The sequence below is a fragment of the Lampris incognitus genome, chromosome 16 (assembly GCF_029633865.1).
Source record: "Lampris incognitus isolate fLamInc1 chromosome 16, fLamInc1.hap2, whole genome shotgun sequence".
Lineage (NCBI taxonomy): Eukaryota > Metazoa > Chordata > Actinopteri > Lampriformes > Lampridae > Lampris > Lampris incognitus.
The window spans coordinates 11,295,684-11,315,617 of NC_079226.1; the positions used below are offsets into that span (position 1 = coordinate 11,295,684).

Genomic DNA, 19,934 nt, shown 5'->3' on the forward strand with positions numbered 1-19,934 from the left:
CAAACTGGACGAAAGTGGGTAAAGCGGAAGCCATCGGAGCACGCGAGGAGAGAGAGAGAGAAATGGCGGACAGCTGTTGAGCGTGTTTTTCGGCAGCCAACATCATAGCTGATGATGCCGGCCGACCGGCCGATCGACCGACCAAACACTTCCCTATATTGTTTAAGGGAGTCGGGGACTTTTCCAAGTAGACATAAAAGTGGATTTGCTGATACCGGTTGACCTACTGCTGTACTATGTTTGCACATATTGCCCTGCAGAATAACTGAATTTTATTGCATTCCCACAAGCAATGCAGCCTCGTACCTAACTATTCTTTAACTTTTTACTATGCCTTATTCCATTATAATAATGTAGTTACTGCTAATATCAAGACAGTACAGTAAATCCTACAGGTAGCCTTGAGACTGTATTACCTCAAAAGCCAGTATACTGGCCGTCCATTGTTGTGGCAGTTAGCTACCTCCATCTCTCTATTTGCATCCATCTGTCTACATTTACTCTCAAATTGCAATGTTATAATGGTGAGCTTAATAGTTTACGCCAAACGCTTTCAAATTATTCTCAGACCCCCAAAGATGGATCATGTGAGGAGACGGCCTGCAAAATATTTCAGGAATAATTTGTACCAGTAGTTGTAAATGACACAAGACACAGCAGCGGCACAGGCACAGGCTGTGTTTTTACTGCTATCTGAAGCTGGCTGTCGTGCATTTCTACACCGTTTCTACTGATCCGTCTGTCGTGCATTTCTACACCGTTTCCACTGATCCGTCTGTCTTTTCTCTCTGCCTGCTTGCACACCTGTCTATCTCCACATCTGACTGTTTTTGTATGGCAGCGTTTACTGTCTGTCTGCAATTAAAAACATAATTGCACTTTCACAATGTGAGAAAGCTGGCAATCGCCACGTTTCGCTTGTCCTTGCTGGTTCTTCCTTTCTCACACCCTCCTTCTTTTTTCTCTTTTCATTCTTTCTCTATCTCCCTCATTATTGATGTCTGGCGTCCCCGTTTTGCCCTTACATTAATTGTCTCCATGTGAATAATAAAAAAAAAACAGCTTAATTGAATTGCGTGCATGTCTCTCTGAGCAGATACGTATCTTTCCTGTCTATCTGTCTGTCTGTCTGTCTGTCTGTCTGTCTGTGTGTCTGTCTGTCTCTCTACCCCTCAGCAGGGGGTAGTTGTGGTCTGGATGGAGAGATTTACAAGGCGCAAGGCGCTGTACATGCTGGAAATCCCCTCCGTTTAAACAAACCGCTCCATCAACAAACTCCCCCAGTCTCTGACAGAAAGGCAGAGAGAGAGAGAGAGCACGCGACAGAGAGAGACAGAGAGAGAAAGAGACAGAGAGAAAGAAAGAAAAAGAAAGAATTTGTGTGTGCCCTCCCTCAGAGTCATAGGTGGGGTTGAAGACGGAGGGTAGGTTGTCGGAAACAGACACCTACAACAGTATGGAGGCACAACCACAGCAGCAGGGCACACACGTATACCCCAACGTCTGTCTGGATTGTCAGGCAACAGAGCTACACGTCGATTTTTAATGTTTTTAAGCCTTGCCACGGTCGCTGTGTTAACTTTCATTCGCTCCGCTGTTGCGATTTACAACTTACAGCTGTTTCACTTTTCAACAGACTGTAAAATGGCACAAATTGATAACTTTTCTTATGAGCGTTAATGATTGCAAAGCCAGCCGGTTAGCTGTAATAATACATAATAACAATAACTTCTATTTATAAGGCCAAAGGAATATAACCCCTTTTTTTTCTTTCTTTTTTTTTGCAGCCATACCAACATCTACCCTGGCTCTGCCAAATGACAGAAGCTAAGTATGGGCTTGGCTAGTACTTGGATGGGAGACCTAGAAAAACTGAGCTGCTGCCGCAAGTGGTGTTGTTGGGCCAGTAGGGGGCAGTCTTCCCTCTCGTCCTAATAAAAACAACAAATATCAAGGGTTGATGCTAGATCCAACAGGGTGTAGGCACAGAAGTAGCCGTGATTGGCTGTTGCGTCGGCCAATAGACAGCACGGAACCTCGTAGCGCACTGACTTGAAACAATCAATGCACACTGAAACATTTAGCTAGCTAGCTTACACCTGACCTTAACATTGCCAGATCGTACTGTAACGATAGCTAACGTTAACGCTTGCTAACAATGGAAATTCAAAAAGAGCTTAAACCCTAACACTAACCCTAACCAACAACCAATCACGTCTACTTCCGTGCCTACACCCCGCTGGATCTAGCATCAACCAATATCAAATCCCAATGCCTGCCCCAGTTTAGTGACGGGGAGACTGTGCTGTTGGAGATGCCGTCCTTCGGTTGAGACGTCAAACCGAAGTCCTGACTCACTGTGGTCACTAAAGATCCCATGGCACTTATCGCAAAGAGTAGGGGGTTCCCCCGCTGTCCTGGAAAAATTCCCAACCTGTCTGTCTCCACCTGGCCACCTAATCATCCCCCCATGTAATTGGCTCAATGATTCCTCCCTCTCCACCTCAAGCTGATGTGTGGTGAGCTTTCTGGTGCAAAATGGCTGACGTGCATCACCCAGGTGGGTGCTACACATTGGTGGTGGTTGAAGTGAGTTACCCCCTTCAATGTGAAGTGCTTTGGGTATCTAGAAAAGGGCTATATACATGTAATGATTATTAATTATTATTATTATCATTATTTAAAGCATACGGGAGAAAGAAAGTGAGTAATTCAAGGAGCATGCAAATACACATAAACACACACTTGGTCACCTTTAGTACACAGCTATGACCGAGCAACAGGCAGAAGTAGGGCTGTGCATTGGCAAGAGTTTGGCACTGCAATTCATATCACAATACAAACTACATGATTCAAAGTATTGTGATATATCATGATACTACAAACACTGCAATATATCGCAATATATTCGGAAAGCTTTAGAGAAATGTCATTAAAAAAACAAAACAACTCCGTATGCATGAAATCAGAGTAATCAGATCGATAGCTAGCGTGGTACTGGCAACGCCTGCTGCCGTTGTGGTCCTGTGCAGCCCTGTTATGGTACTGCACCTGCCACCTAGTGGTCAGAGATTGAAACTACACAATGAAATAGTGCCGCTGCCACAGCTCTTTGTGTGTAATCTAAAGAAGGGATGCAGTGTAGATAGCATTGCCATACTCAAGTATATCGATATTTTCTTATAACCCTAGACAGAAGAGCCCTGTACTCAACCAACTCAAAACATATCTGTAAAGTAGATCATCTCATACCAAGCAAAGATAAAGCTGAATAGGGTAGGCTATGTAGGCGATGAGGGGCACTGTAATATTTGATAAGCGGGGAGGAGGTTATTGACTGTAGTCAGAAATAAAGCTTATATCAATTTCTGTTTCTTAGACTTCAGTGACAAAAAAAAAAAATCACACCAGTCCCCGAGAAATATATCAATGAAGTCTTTGACACATATGGCCAAAAAGTCTAGATGTGTTACTGTCAATGAAGAGTTAAAATTTTGTCTGAATTAAATTTCCCTTCAACTTTCCCTTTAGTCTGCTTCAAAAAGAGCCATTCATAAACTACTTCCTGTCACTTATCCCCAGAAAGTGAAATCAGCTGTGGCTCAGAGCCTCATAATCTACTGAGGTTATTTCAGCAGCCTGACTGCTGTATGTGTCCCAATGAGACCATCTAGTGGAGGACTGAGAGAGACAGACAGCCCGAGAAAAAGACAGAGCGCCAATATATGACCTGATATTGATGTTAGTTGACTGATGTTTCCTATGGTCCTGGGTAGCAATAATAAAGTGCCTGGTGTTATGGCAGCATATGCCTTGAGCATGGCACTAATACTGCCAAAGTTAAGGGTTCGACACCCACTGGGGCCACGCATGGGATGCAGTCATTTTACTGTAAAGCCCTTTGTGTCGTACAACTAGAAAAGTACTATCGAAGTGTGTGTGTGTGTGTGTGTGTGTGTGTGTGTGTGTGTACCTCAGGTGTAGTCTTTTTGAAGACATCTTGTCCCTGGATGATGTTAGTCATGACTCTGTCTTTCAGCTGTTGGTACTCTTCAGTATTCAGCTGGATGGACTCCAGTTCTGACCCACAACACTTACACACACCCCTAAACACACACAAATAAAAGGATAATGAAATGTAAAAGGCATGTAAAAGGTGAACATTAATATTAGTATATTGTGCATGAAAAGATACACGTAATCATCTACCTTCAGACACAGACACAGACACACACACACACACGAACACACACACACACACACACACACACACACACACACACACACACACACACACACACACACACACACACACACACACACACACAGAGCCAATGGTGTACTCAACTGCATGTTCTCAGGTGCATCTGGCCAGTCATTATAACACTGAATGAAAAGTAAAGATTTATTTACTTGGGGGTAATAGTGGTCCAAATTCCTCTCCATTTCTCTTCTGGAAGACTGAGGACAGAGATAGATGAGGGGGGAGCATGTTTTAATAATAAGCTGAGTATAAGAAAGGGAAGTTAACAAAATACAGGAGGATTCATAGAATCCTTCAAGTGTTGTGCAAGACAAAATTAGTCTGGGATTTAGTCCTAGTCTTGAGTAGTCTTGTAGATTTGAGTCATATTCAGCTATTTTATGATACCTCTCAAACCAGGTCTTGATGGTGCTCGCTAGGCTGTGTTGGGGGTATGCTTGGTTGTTTCTCATATAAATCAGGATGTCAAGAAGCCTATCCTTGAAGTGTGACTGGCTCAAGCTTTCTGTCACCCTCGTCTCTTTTTCCCCTTCCTCCTCCTTCCTTTCCCTTGTGCCTCCCTTAAACAGTGCATCCCAGGTCTCCTGGCAGGGGCTGAGCCCCTTTTCGATGACTTCATCATAGAGTGCCCAGGCTGTGACCACGTCACCGTGCAACAGCGTCCCAGCAATGACATCGCCGTAGTTGCGTACTGATGGGGTGATGACCTGTTGGGGTTAAAGTGAGACAGAATGGGTTCAATATGTTCTACCCACGATACCTCTCTCCTATTTTAATTAAACTAAACCCTTATTAGTACAGATGCGTGCTGACAAGTGCCAAACTAGACATGATGTGGAACCAGGAGACAGGTTAAACAACAGCGACACAAAACTTTGAAATACAAGTGCAAAGATGTAAGTTAGAAAAAAAAACCCAACAAGGATAAGGAGAGAGAAAGATACAGGGACAGGTAGTGTGGTGCAAGAGACACAGAGAAAGACTAAGACAGAGGAATCGAGATAAAACAGCAAGACAGGGAGACATTTACATCCGGCCAGTCTGCAAGCCACCTTCTTCATGTCATGTAGAAGGTGGATGGCCTCTCTCCATCTGTCTGTCCTGCTGAAGGTCTTCATGAAGAGGGAGGAGGCTCCTGTGTCCAGTGACTGGAAAGTCCCGCGCATGATGCCATACACATCGGACACCTCGGCATCATGGCCGCCGCTCACACACAGGGCCAGATAGCGGAGCAGCAGCTGGTAGGAGAGAGTCCCAGTTTCCACGGCAACAAAAGTCAACAGGGACCTGAGACGGACAATTCAGATGGGGGTAAAAAAAAAAACATTTTAGTTTTTTTGCGGATTGGTTCATCTCTGAATATCTTTCATATTTGAAAGAGACAAACATACACATGCACATCCTAGTGGTATCAGCCAGTATTTGCGGTTATTTTCTATTGACTTAACCCCTAAAGAGTAGATAGAAATGTTAAGGTAGGCGTACACAAAGAAAACACAACCAGTCAAGTATACACACATAACAAAGAAAAACCTCAACATAACTTTTTAGTCTGTCAATGAGGGTTGCCGTCTCAACATAGGCTTTTTCTGTTGTCTACAGGTTAAAAAAGGTCAAATTACAAAAAGGTCAAATGGAACTTGAAGAAAGACTGGTAACATAGTTACCTAGTTAGTCATACGTATATAACAATAATAATAATAACAACAAGTCCCTGGATGAGCTATTGGTATTGATCATTCACCCCATGCCTTTCCTTAACGGATGAGCAAACCTTGATCCAATGCTAACTCTACCTCTAAGCCTGAAAGCAACTTGTTGACTACTGAGCTTCAGCAAAGTCTGCAAGAGTTTGCAGACTTAATGTAAGGATATTTTTTGCACAAACACAAACACACACACACACACAAACAAGCATTCCCTTCTACTTCTTACTTGGCAATATCCAGCTCTGCCCTGGATTCAAAGAGCGATGACATCATCTGCATGTCAAATCTTTGCGGGTTGTCTGATGCTTCTTTCAATTTCTTCCACTCCACAACAGAGAGGGGCTTGTCAGGAAGCTCCCACTTTCCTGGAAGAAAAAAGAGAGATGGAAGAAAGTCATGCACAAAGCCATGACCTGCAGGAGCAAACAGAATTAACTCACACCCCAAAGGCCATGAAATGGGAGCTATATTTGTATTTCGCCCCATGGTGAAATAAAGATGAAGGTGAAACCCCTCACTTTTGTATACTGTTTAATACCACTCCTCCAAAAATTACTCCAAAATAAATGGTGCATTTTCATAGACTGCCTTGCTCATATGTGAAATAAAAAGTGTTTAAAACTACTAAATTCTTCTATGCACTGATTCAGTGTATTTCAGTCATTTACATGTTGTACAATGGGGTTAGCAAGGTTTCATTATGAATAACCAAACAGGGAGAATGAGAAACACTCAAACTTCTGTAACACCGGCTACCAGTTAATAAATGCTTGTACTGGGCAGCACAGTATTCTGTGTAAATGTGTGTATAAATTACTCATGTCCTCATGTTATTACAACAAGAAACTCATGTAATTGGTATGAAAACAAACACTGCTACAAAATAAACACAAAAAAACGGCATGCTAAACAGTTATCAAGGGACAAAGTTAAATTTTCTCCGACCTGCTCTTCTGCCTTGTCTTTCTGTGGGCATCTCCACCTGCTCTTCATCCACAGAGGCCATGGATGCTTTTCTCTTAAGCATCTCTGCTGTCCTCTTAGCTGTCCCAGCAGCAAACAACGACTTTGGGAGCCTCTGTTGTAAGGTAAAGTTGCGACCTTTTCCCTCCTTTGTACCAACTCTTCGTTCTGTCTCTCCATGACTACTGGTTTTATTTTTCATTAAGCTCTGTCCATCTGCCTGTCTGTTCTTCCTGCTGTCTGTCTCTCTATTGTCTTGTAAAGGGCTGCTATCTCCTTTAGGGACAGAGCCATTGGTGCACAGAGTTCGACTCATAGCAGGAGGCTTTGCTGATTTGGAAAAATGAGCCACAGCCCTTAAGGTGCAAAAATCCGACCTTCCTTGGTGGAAGAGAGGGTTCAGGTGCTTCACACATATGTTTGCTTTGGATATCAAAGTAGAACACATCTTAACTTCTCAAATCTTGGCTTGCTTCCAATAACAAATTGGAGACAAAGGGCTGCACACTTGGCAATACTGATTAACACGTAAATTGTGAAGTTGAACTTGCATAACAAAACGCACTTGTGATGCAGAGCAGCTGGAAACAACAGCTCCAGACACTCCAGACAAGTAGCTACTTAATCAAGGGACTGCCAAGTAGCAAGGGGATCCGGTTAGCTAACGGCTGTTACTAACATGCTGTTTATAATTACCTGATCCACATGAAGACATCTACCTTTATGCAAATAAGAAGGACGTACCGAACAGCATCATATCTGTCTTCAGGGGCCTTTTTACTTAGCTTTGCTCCAGCTAAACTGGCAGGGACACACTTCACAGTCCAACCCGCAGGCGTGACGCATGACGCGAGTCGCGTCAGTGACGTCACCAACATGCGCCTGTCGTACTTGGGTTGAGCGTTAACCGGCGGAGATCGGATTGGTTTTTTTTGGACTTTTCAGATGAAAAAGTCGTATACGCGACAACCTCGTGTGAGCGCGAAGCAGGCATGGCGAAAGAAAAAACGCGCGAATGGTGGTACGTTTTAAAAAAGAGAGCGGCGAACCCCCCGAAAGGTAACGTGACCCTCCCTCCGCGAGACCGGCAGTTGTTTCCTAGCGATCGTCAGCTAGCTTAGTGTTGACTTTAGCCGAGGTTTGTCGTTGCTGTTCCGACGGGGAAGTTTCTGCTTTTCCCTTATTCGTGTGTGTTTGTGTACAGACGAGAGAAGCAAAGAAGAAAAGAAAGCTGAGGAAAACGAACTGTTGGCCAAATACTACACGGAATGGAAGGGAGGCAGCGGCAAAGATTGCTCCTATAAGAACATCCCTCGTTTCTACTACAAGGTAACGACAACCTTGATATTGTTTTCCCTTCAGCATTTACCTCATGACAGCTGTTTTTATCTACGGTGTACAGTTGTAAATACACACTCTACTGCTGTACACTGGTCACAGTCATTGCTGTTATTTTTGTGGTTGTAACACATACACTCACCGGCCACTTTATTAGGCACACCTGTCCAACTGCTCGTTAACGCAAATTTCTAATCAGCCAATCACATGGCAGCAACTCAATGCATTTAGGCATGTAGACATGGTCAAGACGATCTGCTGCAGTTCAAACCGAGCATCAGAATGGGGAAGAAAGGTGATTTAAGTGACTGAACGTGGCATGGTTGTTGGTGCCAGACGGGCTGGTCTGAGTATTTCAGAAACTGCTGATCTACTGGGATTTTCACGCACAACCATCTCTAGGATTTACAGAGAATGGTCCGAAAAAGAGAAAATATCCAGTGAGCGGCAGTTCTGCGGGCGAAAATGCCTTGTTGATGCCAGAGGTCAGAGGAGAATGGCCAGACTGGTTCGAGCTGACAGAAAGGCAACAGTAACTCAAATAACCACTCATTACAACCGAGGTATGCAGAAGAGCATCTCTGAACGCACAACACGTCGAACCTTGAGGCAGATGGGCTACAGCAGCAGAAGACCACACCTGGGTGCCACTCCTGTCAGCTAAGAACAGGAAACTGAGGCTACAATTCGCACAGGCTCACTAAAATTGGACAATAGAAGATTGGAAAAACGTTGCCTGGTCTGATGAGTCTCGATTTCTGCTGCGACATTCGGATGGTAGGATCAGAATTTGGCGTCAACAAAATGAAAGCATGGATCCATCCTGCCTTGTATCAACGGTTCAGGGTGGTGGTGGTGGTGTAATGGTGTGGGGGATATTTTCTTGGCACACTTTGGGCCCCTTAGTACCAATTGAGCATCGTGTCAACGCCACAGCCTACCTGAGTATTGTTGCTGACCATGTCCATCCCTTTATGACCACAGTGTTCCCATCTTCTGATGGCTACTTCCAGCAGGATAACGCGCCATGTCATAAAGCTCGAATCATCTCAGACTGGTTTCTTGAACATGACAATGAGTTCACTGTACTCAAATGGCCTCCACAGTCACCAGATCTCAATCCAATAGAGCACCTTTGGGATGTGGTGGACCGGGAGATTCGCATCATGGATGTGCAGCCGACAAATCTGCAGCAACTGCGTGATGCTATCATGTCAATATGGACCAAACTCTCTGAGGAATGTTTCCAGTACCTTGTTGAATCTATGCCACGAAGGATTAAGGCAGTTCTGAAGGCAAAAGGGGGTCCAACCCGGTACTAGCAAGGTGTACCTAATAAAGTGGCCAGTGAGTGTAGGTATATAATATAGTATGTAGTTGTGAGGTGGATGGTAGGTGAATATATAGTGTATACTAATGGCACATACGATAATATATTGGGAGTATATGGCATTGTATATGGGCATGATCCCGCCTGCCGCACCATGACTGCTGGGATAGGCTCCAGCATCCCCGTGACCCTGAGTAGGATAAGCGGTTTTGATAATGGGTGGATTGTGGAGTTGTGGTATGGTATAGTTGATGCATGCTCAATAATTCAGGTAAGGAAATCCCAGAAAGTTGAATCAATTCATCTGGACACAACGTTTCTATGGTATAGCGTATGGGCAATATACACTCACCGGCCACTTTATTAGGCACACCTGTCCAACTGCTCGTTAACGCAAATTTCTAATCAGCCAATCACATGGCAGCAACGCAATGTATTTAGGCATGTAGACATGGTCAAGACGATCTGCTGCAGTTCAAACCGAGCATCAGAATGGGGAAGAAAGGTGATTTAAGTGACTTTGAACGTGGCATGGTTGTTGGTGCCAGACGGGCTGGTCTGAGTATTTCAGAAACTGCTGATCTACTGGGATTTTCACGCACAACCATCTCTTGGGTTTACAGAGAATGGTCCGAAAAAGAGAAAATATCCAGTGAGCGGCAGTTCTGTGGGCGAAAATGTCTTGTTGATGCCAGGGGTCAGAGGAGAATGGCCAGACTGGTTTGAGCTGATAGAAAGGCAACAGTAACTCAAATAACCACTCATTACAACCGAGGTATACAGAAGAGCATCTCTGAACGCACAACACGTCGAACCTTGAGGCAGATGGGCTACAGCAGCAGAAGACCACACCGGGTGCCACTCCTGTCAGCTAAGAACAGGAAACTGAGGCAACAATTCGCACAGGCTCACCAAAATTGGACAATAGAAGATTGGAAAAACGTTGCCTGGTCTGATGGTAGGGTCAGAATTTGGCGTCAACAACATGAAAGCATGGATCCATCTTGCCTTGTATCAACGGTTCAGGCTGGTGGTGGTGGTGTAATGGTGTGGGGGATATTTTCTTGGCACACTTTGGGCCCCTTAGTACCAATTGAGCATCGTGTCAACGCCACAGCCTACCTGAGTATTGTTGCTGACCATGTCCATCCCTTTATGACCACAGTGTTCCCATCTTCTGATGGCTACTTCCAGCAGGATAACGCGCCATGTCATAAAGCTCGATTCATCTAAGACTGGTTTCTTGAACATGACAATGAGTTCACTGTACTCAAATGGCCTCCACAGTCACCAGATCTCGATCCAATAGAGCACCTCTGGGATGTGGTGGACCGGGAGATTCGCATCATGGATGTGCAGCCGACAAATCTGCAGCAACTGCGTGATGCTATCATGTCAATATGGACCAAACTCTCTGAGGAATGTTTCCAGTACCTTGTTGAATCTATGCCACGAAGGATTAAGGCAGTTCTGAAGGCAAAAGGGGGTCCAACCCGGTACTAGCAAGGTGTACCTAATAAAGTGGCCAGTGAGTGTAGTGTATAAGCAATATGGTATAATATCTGGGCATATGTTGTTGATTACTCAACTGTATAGTAGCAACATACATGTTGTGCATAAATGCTTGCCTCCAATGTCCTGTTGTTGTTCCATTTATTTTATTTTATTTTTTTTTTTTGCTTTCTTTTATTCTTTTTTTTTGTGAGCAATGTCTGCAAGTGCTAGAAGCTGCTGTGTACCAGAGTCAAATTCCTCGTGTGCATAGGCATACTTGGCCAATAAAGTTGATTCTGATTCTGAGATATTTTGATTCTGTTTGGTAAACCACACATACATATGTTGCTGGCTGTATGAGTGATTTATATCCAGTATTGCAATAGAGAGGGGTTTCCCCTCACCTTTTTTGTCCCAAAGTGCCCTTTTCTCATTAACAGATTGAAAGTGAACCATTTTAAACTAAAGTACAAACCAGTCTGAGGGACCCACAGAAGGAGGTGCCACTAAAGCACCAACCAGCACTATGTTTTGGATGACTTAAGTTGTGTTTGCTCTGTACAACTGCTAGATGAAGAGGAAGTATAGAAGGGAAATGCATTTGTTATTGATGGTGACTATAGCAACAATGATAAGAGTGATGTTTTTCTACAGCTACCAGCAGAGGATGAAGTCTTGTTGCAGAAGTTGAGAGAGGAGAGCAGAGCTGTTTTTCTGCAGAGAAAAAGTAGAGAGCTGCTGGATAATGAGGAGCTACAGGTGAATCACACACACACTAAGTACTTGCTTAGAAATCAGACTGTGACAGACCTCTACCTATAAACTGTTGTAACACTACTTACCTGCATGTATCTGCCTCTCTCTCCACCTGTCTGTGTGTCTGTCTATCTGCAACTTTATACTTGCTTGCCCATCTGTCTACTGTTTTAATTGGTCTGTTTACTCTTCTATCTCTCTACCTATCGGGTTCTCTTCCTCTCCATTTCCTTGTGTGTCTGCCTACCTGTTATGTGTAGAACCTATGGTTCCTGCTGGATAAACACCAGGTACCTCCAGTGATTGGAGAGGAGGCCATGATTAGCTATGAGGCCTACCAGAAAGTGGGGGAGAAAGCCGGGCCCAAGTGCAAGTGAGTAAAGACAGAAGAATAGGATGAGTATAGTTACATATTTCCTCTGAAAGGACCAAACTTAAAACTACAGTCCACAAGTTTGTCTTTTTGTAAATTTACTGACACCTATGGCAATACTAGTAACTACATTAGTGTTTTTATTGTTTCAGAGATCTATTCGAAATGAATCAAAGGCACCACTGCTGTTGTGTCAGCGCCCTCCTCGTTTGTTGAACAAAAAAACGGTTGAAACTGAAATTTAGCTGAAAAAAATGAAAATACTCCATGCACAGCAGTGCTTCTCCCCTGGGTGCCAGCTGGTGCAGGGTAAACCACAGTAAACAAAACAAAAAAACAATAATCCAGCGCTGGATCATTGTTTTTTGGTTTACTGAAATTTAGCTGTCAGTGGTGTAGTATCTTTTGGGTCTTCTACAAACTTGTTCTGCCACATCTGCTAGCTAGCCACAACAACTTCCCTTCTTCAAACTCAGTGATACCTTCTCTTCTTGCACATTTGGCTGCCATGCTGAAGATGTAAAATGGTAAACGACATGTAATTTTTCACATGCGCTTTGGGTGTCTAAATCAAAACTACAAATGGTTAGAAATCCCTGCGTCACAATGCGGCTCTCTCTTCCCAGTTGCAGATTCAGGGAGAGTACTACGACTCCTAATTTCCTCTCTCCTTCTGTGCCCCCTTATCTCTTATGCCCTCATCTCCCTTTCCCCTGCTGTCAGACAATTCTTCACAGCCAAAGTGTACGGCAAGCTGCTCCACACCGACCCCTACGGGAGGATCTCCATCATGCAGTTCTTCAACTATGTCATGAGAAAAGGTCGAGATCTCCATCCTCTTTTCTACCTTTTTCCTTTCTTCCTCACTCCTAGATCCCATATAGTAAAGAATTTAGGGACGTGTCAAGATGAATAAAAAGCTCAGTATGGTTTGTCTTGAGTAGGCAGAAGAACAACAAAAATCACTACAGTCTCATGTACAATTTTTTGTTGTTGTAATTTTTGATTTACTCTTCTTTTTTACGTATCTCTCTAATGTGTCCGGATTTCCTGTCTGGAAGTTTTTCAACATAGTTTGACAGGGGAAACCCACACAAAGAGATATGAAGGTCACTCAGTCAGTGTGCATGTTTATGAAAGACCACAAGTCACAAGACAGTCATGCTTTAAATTGTGATGCAAATCTTATTCAGGGATTTACCCTCTCTTTATTTTTATGTAAATATAGTTTGTTAATCTTTGTGTGTGCGTGCGTGCGTGCGTGCGTGCGTGCGTGCGTGCGTGTGTGTGTGTATTTCCCCATGTAATATGTTTGATTTACTGATGTTTTTTTCCATACTGATGTACATCTGATTGTCTTTGTCTCTGTCTCTAGTGTGGTTGCATCAAACCAGAATTGGTCTCAGTCTATATGACGTGGCAGGACAGGGCTACCTCAGAGAGTCGGTAAGCGTTTTCAGTGGTACCCATTAGTTTCAATAAAGAATGCCAACAGGATGTTGTTTTTTGTAATCAAAAGTGATATAATAAAGCAACAACAATAATGTATAACACATTTTATATTGTCAGTTAGATTACTCTATGATATGTAAAAATGACTAAAGAGGAAATTTGAGGGGCGCCCCAGTGGCTCACCTGGTAGAGCGGGTACCACATAAGGCTGAGTTCTTATCGCAGCAGCCTGGGTTCGAATCCGACCTGGGCCCTTTGCTGCATGTCATCCCCTCTCTCTTTCCTGTCTCTACTATCAATCAATCAATTTGCATTTTAAAAAGCGCTTTTCTAGATACAACAGCCACTCAACGCACTTTACAGTTAATTAATTCACACACACACACATCATGCACATCATGCACATCACACGCTAGTCGTTTGCACTTTTTCGTGGAACTTGTATATTGCAAATATCTTATTCACGTTCTAATAAAGGCAGAAAATGCCACAAAAAAACCCCCCCAAAAAAAACAGTAAATTTGACATCTGTATAAAAGAACACACACAAAATAAAAGAAAAATGTGTCCCCCATAATGACACAAGTGCTTGTTGGATGAATTATAGGAGACTGTTCATTCCTCCTCTAGGATCTAGAGAACTATATTCTAGAGCTGATCCCGACACTTCCCCAGCTGGATGGTCTAGAGAAGTCCTTCTACTCTTTCTACGTCTGCACCGCTGTTCGCAAGTTCTTCTTCTTCCTCGACCCCCTCCGCACCGGTGAGACACAGCCAGCTAGAGTGTGCTAACCAAGTCGACGGTGTTCTCAGTAGAACGATGTTGTTTTAAAATTTTACCATTTGAAACATCTCTCAAAATCCCACTTACTGTAGAAATGTTATATTCACTTTCAAGTAGAGCTCCACTATTGTGATTTTGATATCACATCAACACTGTAAATAGACCAAGTAGACTTTATGAACTGATGTAAGAGTGTCTGTTGATGAAAGTGCGCTCTTCCTCACTTATGAAGATCAGATTTGCGTTTGGGGAAAGGATTAAAGAAACATTGCCTTTTTTTCTTTTCAGGAAAGATAAAGATACAGGATATCCTGGCTTGCAGTTTTCTGGATGACCTGCTAGAGGTAGTTTTTAAAAAAAATATATACATGCCCACGTTTTATCATAGGTTACCAAAATGAAGTATGAGATACAGAAATGTTTCAGATCCCTCTAGAAATAAATGTACAGATATTAAATATACTGCAAAGTAGTTTTTCTGGCCATTTTGCAGGTTACAAAAGTACTAGATGTTTAGGCCTTAAACCTATCAACAAGGTTTGATACCAGTTCAAGAAGCAGAACTGCAAAGAAACAGAATAGTCATTTCAGCAAATGTAAGAACATGATTTTTATATTTTTGATGTCTTTACTTAATTCACCCTCTCTCTTCCTCTCCTCTCTCATCACATCCTCTCTCTTTCTCTCTCTCTCTCTTTTTCTTTCCATCTGTGGTTCTCTAGCTGAGAGATGAGGAGTTGTCTAAAGAGAGTCAGGAGTCTAACTGGTTCTCAGCTCCCTCAGCGCTCCGTGTCTATGGTCGGTAAAGTCACATGGATTTTTTTAAATGTTTCCTGCTTCATGTATTGTGTTCATTTATATGCTTGTGATGTCATGTGATCACCTGAGCTGATGTGTAGACACGAGGATGTCTTTTAAATGACTAGTTTTTACAATTGTGGTTAATTTCTGTCTCTCTCCATACAAGTACATGAAGCACAGCCTGCTGGTGTATGTGTTTCTGAATATTTTTTTCTGTCTGTCTCTGCAGGCCAGTATCTAAACCTGGACAAGGACCATAATGGAATGCTGAGTAAAGAGGAGCTGTCCCGCTATGGCACAGCTACCCTCACCTCAGTATTCCTGGACAGAGTCTTCCAGGAGTGCCTCACTTATGATGGAGAGATGGTAATACTATTAGTTCTACCTATGATAATAATGATGATTACTGCCATTGTTACTGCTATTATCATTATTTGTTTAACTTCTAATATTGTTATCACTATTACCGCTCTCATTTTAACTACTGTTATTAATACAGTAGTATTAATCATTAGTCATTAGTATTACTGCTACCGTTACCAGAGCTACCATTAAAACTACTACCATCACTACTAACATTACAACTTCTACTATCACTAGCGCTATTACTGCATTGTGCACCATTAACACTGTAAGGTGCCCTTTCACTTCAGCTTGTCAATGACAGTCACCCTGGGACAAGCAAGTGTCAGGTGTGCAGCAAGTAGTGAGGATTTCTGTTACAGCATCTGTCTTCCCTTCCTTGCTGTCCATTTTTGCACCTCAGTCTCCTAAGAGAACAAAATATACTTTGATATTTAAGACTGCTGTCCAGAAGATTTACATGCAAACAGAGGTCCTGTTTGATAATTTGTCACTGGTCTATTTAAAATAACAGCTGATCCGGGTGTCTGGGTAGCGTAGCGGTCTTTTCCGTTGCCTATCAACACGGGGATCACCGGTTCGAATCCCCGTGTTACCTTCGGCTTGGTCAGGTGTCCCTACAGACACAATTGGCCGTGTCTGTGGGTGGGAAGCCGGATGTGGGTATGCGTCCTGGTCGCTGCACTAATACCTCCTCTGGTCGGTTGGGGCGCCTGTTCAGGGGGGAGGGGGAACTGGGGGGAATAGCGTGATCCTCCCACGCGCTACACTCCTCATTGTCAGGTAAAAAGAAGCGGCTGGCGACTCCACATGTATCGGAGGAGGCGTGTGGTAGTCTGCAGCCTTCCCCGGATCGGCAGAGGGGGTGGAGCAGTGACTGGGACGGCTCGGAAGTGTGGGGTAATTGGCCAAGTACAATTTGAGGAGGAAAAAAAAAAGGGGGGGGTCCAAAAAAACAATAGCTGATCCATGAATCTCCAAATCATGACTGCTTTTGAAGTTGCTCATGTTAATGGTCACTTTCTGGTGTAACGTGATGTTGTACAGCTTCACCATTGCAGCCTAATGAAGAATAAGTTCGAAAAAGAAGGAAGATTGTTGTTTTATTTGGTGACATTAAGTTAAACAAAAACTACATACTTTCGGGTTGCAGCTTCAGTTAATCTTTAAATGCATTAAATGTCATTTCTTTTCCTCGCTCTTTTTTTTTTTTTTGCTCTCTCTCGCTCGTTCTATCTCTCTTTCTCTCCCAGGATTATAAGACCTACCTAGATTTTGTACTGGCGCTGGAGAACAGGAAGGAGCCAGCAGCATTACAGTATATTTTCAAACTGCTGGACATTGAGAACAAAGGACACCTCAATGTCTTCTCTCTCAACTACTTTTTCAGGGTACCACCTCTCTATATACATGAACATGCAAACACACTTCTGAGCCATATTTAACACACATTTTGAGAACAACAGATACAGGCAAACGTGCATACTAATTATATATTCACTGGCATACAAATGCATTCACAAGTGTGCAAACACAGGACCAGCATGCGTACTTTATGCTCAGAGGCATTTGGACACACATTTTTACCATTATCACTGTATGACTGTGCCACCTGACCAGAGGACACTCTCTTTACCTCCCAACACACCCAAAACACCAATACCCACACGTGCACGCATTCAGTATACACTCAGAGAGGCATGTTGTATATTCACACACTTTGATTGTTTGATGTTATTGTGTGTATTGGTCACCAGGCCATTCAGGAACAGATGAAGATCCACGGCCAGGAGCCCGTCTCCTTCCAAGATGTCAAGGTACGCATGCACGCACAACACACAGTCATCAAAGTGAATTATTTTAATACAAGATACAGGAAAAATCAGATTACCAGAGTTATAGAAGCAGCTAATTCTCTGGTAGTTGATCCAATATAGAAAACAAGCTGCCTTTGGTTCATCCGGTCACATCTGTGTGTCCAGGATGACATCTTTTAGTGTCTCTGCATAGGTCTGTAAAATGCTGTATAGATAATCTCAGTCTTTTTGAAAGAATGTCAAAGCACATATTCACCTGAAAGACTGAGAGGAAAAAAAACTCAGACACTGTGTTGCATCAGCATCAGTGATGCCCTCACAAATTCCTTTGCTGAAAATCAGTTAGAATGTGTACACTGGCACTGGGCATCCGGGTAGCATAGTAGTCTATTCTGTTGCCTACCAACACGGGAATCACCGGTTTGAACCCCTGTGTTAACCAGCGGCTTGGTCGAGCGTCCCTACAAATACAATTGGCCGTGTCTGCGGGTGGGAAGCCGGATGTGGGTATGTGCCCTGGTCGCCGCACTAGCGCCTCCTCTGGTCAGTCAGGGTGCCTGTTCAGGGGGGAAGGGGACAAGGGGGGAATAGCATGATCCCCTACATGCTATGTCCCCCTGGTGAAACTCCTCACTGTTAGGTGAAAAGCGGCTTGCGATGCCACGTGTATCACAGGAGGCATGTGGTAGTCTGCAGCCCTCCCCGGATCGACAGAGGGGGTGGAGCAATGAGCAGAATGGCTCGGAAGAGTGGGGTAATTGGCTGTATACAATTGGGAGGAAAAGGGGGGAGGGGATAAAAAAAAAACAGAAACACAGACTGTAAGGGTCAGTTACATGCTACTACACATTTGTTTACACTGTGTCAGTCTCTATAACTTCTATTCTTCTGTCTCTCTCTCTCTCTCTCTCTGTCAGGATGAGATATTTGACATGGTGAAGCCCAAAGACCCCTATAAGATCACCCTGCAGGACTTGGTGAACAGCTGTCAGGGAGACACAGTGACCAGCATTTTGATTGACCTCAACGGCTTCTGGACATACGAGAACCGAGAAGTTCTGGTCACCAATGATAACGACAGCGGCAGCGCAGCCGACCTGGATGACCCCTGAAGACAGTCGGAGTTGAGGGGTTGGGGGTATGGAGAAGGAGGGATGGATGGACATGTAGGTAGAAAGAGAAAGCTAGGGGTTACAAGATATTTGGATATAGATACTGTAATGTTCATTAACAAAATCCACAATCCTCCAGCCTTGTTCCCCCTCTAATTGTTGTACAGTAACTATGAACTAATCTGTGTATTGTTTTTCTATAACTTGTAAAAAATATTTCTGTTAAACAACACATTTTTTTGCAACTTCAGCTCTAGATTTTCTCCGTTACTCCTTCGCAAGTGGTTATCGCATTTAGATAAATGCATTTCATCAAAAAGCGGGCGGAAGTTTTACAGTAGACCAGTCCTGTTGGCACAAATCCACTTTACCCAAGTGTCCTTATGCAAAACAATGTAATCCTTACCGACTCCTGGGGGAACTTAACCTGTGCTCTCACCTCTGTGAAAGACAGAAAGAAAGAAAGAGAATGTTCCATTCAGAGTTGAATACACTATTAGAAAAAGAGGAAAGGTCAAATTTAGCCTTACCCATAAAGTCACACAGTTCTTCATATCCGGAGTGATGACACCGTGCCGATAATGTGGAAAAGGTGGATGTGTGTGATATATTTATATCAACAGTTTGGAAGTAAATAAGACATTCAGCTGTATTGCTTTTCTGTTTTAATGCCAACAAACTGTTGCTTACTGGTTAGTGCTGTCACCTCAGCTCGAACCTCCTGGACCTGATCCCAGTGGGTTTGCGTGGGATTTTCCACCACAGTCCAATGACAAATGCATGTTAGGTGAACTGGAGACTCCAGATTTCAAATGGATGTGAAGTGGAGTGTTAGCAGTTATGTGTCAGTGTGTTGTTGTCCCTGCGATGGACTGGTTGGTGATCAGTCCAAAGTTTGTGCTCATCTTCTAAGAATGATGAGATGGTTTGGGAAAATGAATACACACTGTCATCCAGGTTCATCAGAATCGTGTTTATTGGCCATGTAGCTTTGCACATCCATGGAATTTGACTCCGGTTGTGTGGCTCTCTCAGTGTACTTAACATAGAATAACATCACTACAACACAACAATCTTCGGATATATACACAAGGTTTGACTTATACAGGTGAAATAAGAGGTGATAAAGGCAATGGTGCATCAAAACAACCTCAGGTTCATTTAATTACTCATTCCAATTCGTGTGTTGCTATTGAATACTCTTAGCTCATTACTTGGGTGGTTTCCTATCAAGAACAATTTCATAATTGGCCCAAATATCATATGCTAGTCATATTCATCTAACCCAGAGCGGAAGCTGATGATGCATTTCAAACAAGGATGGTCTCCTGGTCAAAGGCCCCTCTGTAATTTGCATTAATTCTATTTCCTCAATGAC

The 19,934-nt window shown here is 43.3% G+C and overlaps 2 protein-coding genes across 2 annotated transcripts in view; one reads left to right on the forward strand and one right to left on the reverse strand.

Annotated features, from left to right (window-relative positions):
* Positions 1–7,759, reverse strand: part of prorp (protein only RNase P catalytic subunit) — a 29,132-nt gene extending 21,373 nt beyond the window's left edge. The window contains exons 1-6 of the mRNA XM_056296214.1: positions 6,919–7,759; positions 6,200–6,338; positions 5,317–5,551; positions 4,652–4,971; positions 4,414–4,461; positions 3,974–4,106 (exon numbers count right to left, since the gene is read on the reverse strand). Of these exons, the coding sequence (XP_056152189.1) occupies positions 3,974–4,106; positions 4,414–4,461; positions 4,652–4,971; positions 5,317–5,551; positions 6,200–6,338; positions 6,919–7,384 (1,341 nt within the window). The 5' untranslated portion in view covers positions 7,385–7,759. The remainder of the gene's footprint in view (positions 1–3,973; positions 4,107–4,413; positions 4,462–4,651; positions 4,972–5,316; positions 5,552–6,199; positions 6,339–6,918) is intronic.
* A 67-nt stretch (positions 7,760–7,826) lies between these two features.
* Positions 7,827–19,611, forward strand: ppp2r3c (protein phosphatase 2, regulatory subunit B'', gamma). The gene is made up of 13 exons (XM_056296093.1): positions 7,827–7,995; positions 8,141–8,265; positions 11,753–11,857; positions 12,115–12,227; positions 12,951–13,048; positions 13,603–13,673; positions 14,310–14,442; positions 14,752–14,807; positions 15,186–15,261; positions 15,494–15,630; positions 16,881–17,018; positions 17,385–17,444; positions 18,362–19,611. Exons 1-13 carry the CDS (start codon positions 7,929–7,931, stop codon positions 18,554–18,556), a joined length of 1,374 nt encoding a protein of 457 aa, XP_056152068.1. The 5' UTR covers positions 7,827–7,928; the 3' UTR covers positions 18,557–19,611.
* The last annotated feature ends 323 nt before the right edge of the window (positions 19,612–19,934 follow it).

What these genes read in the sequence shown, in the direction of transcription:
- ppp2r3c (XM_056296093.1), top strand. Translation starts at nt 7,929, where the DNA reads ATGGCGAAAGAAAAAACGCGCGAATGGTGGTACGTTTTAAAAAAGAGA. An exon ending in TGGATAATGAGGAGCTACAG is followed by an intron (nt 11,858 to 12,114) that starts GTGAATCACACA and finishes TGTTATGTGTAG; the next exon opens with AACCTATGGTTCCTGCTGGA. An exon ending in TCTCCTTCCAAGATGTCAAG is followed by an intron (nt 17,445 to 18,361) that starts GTACGCATGCAC and finishes TCTCTCTGTCAG; the next exon opens with GATGAGATATTTGACATGGT.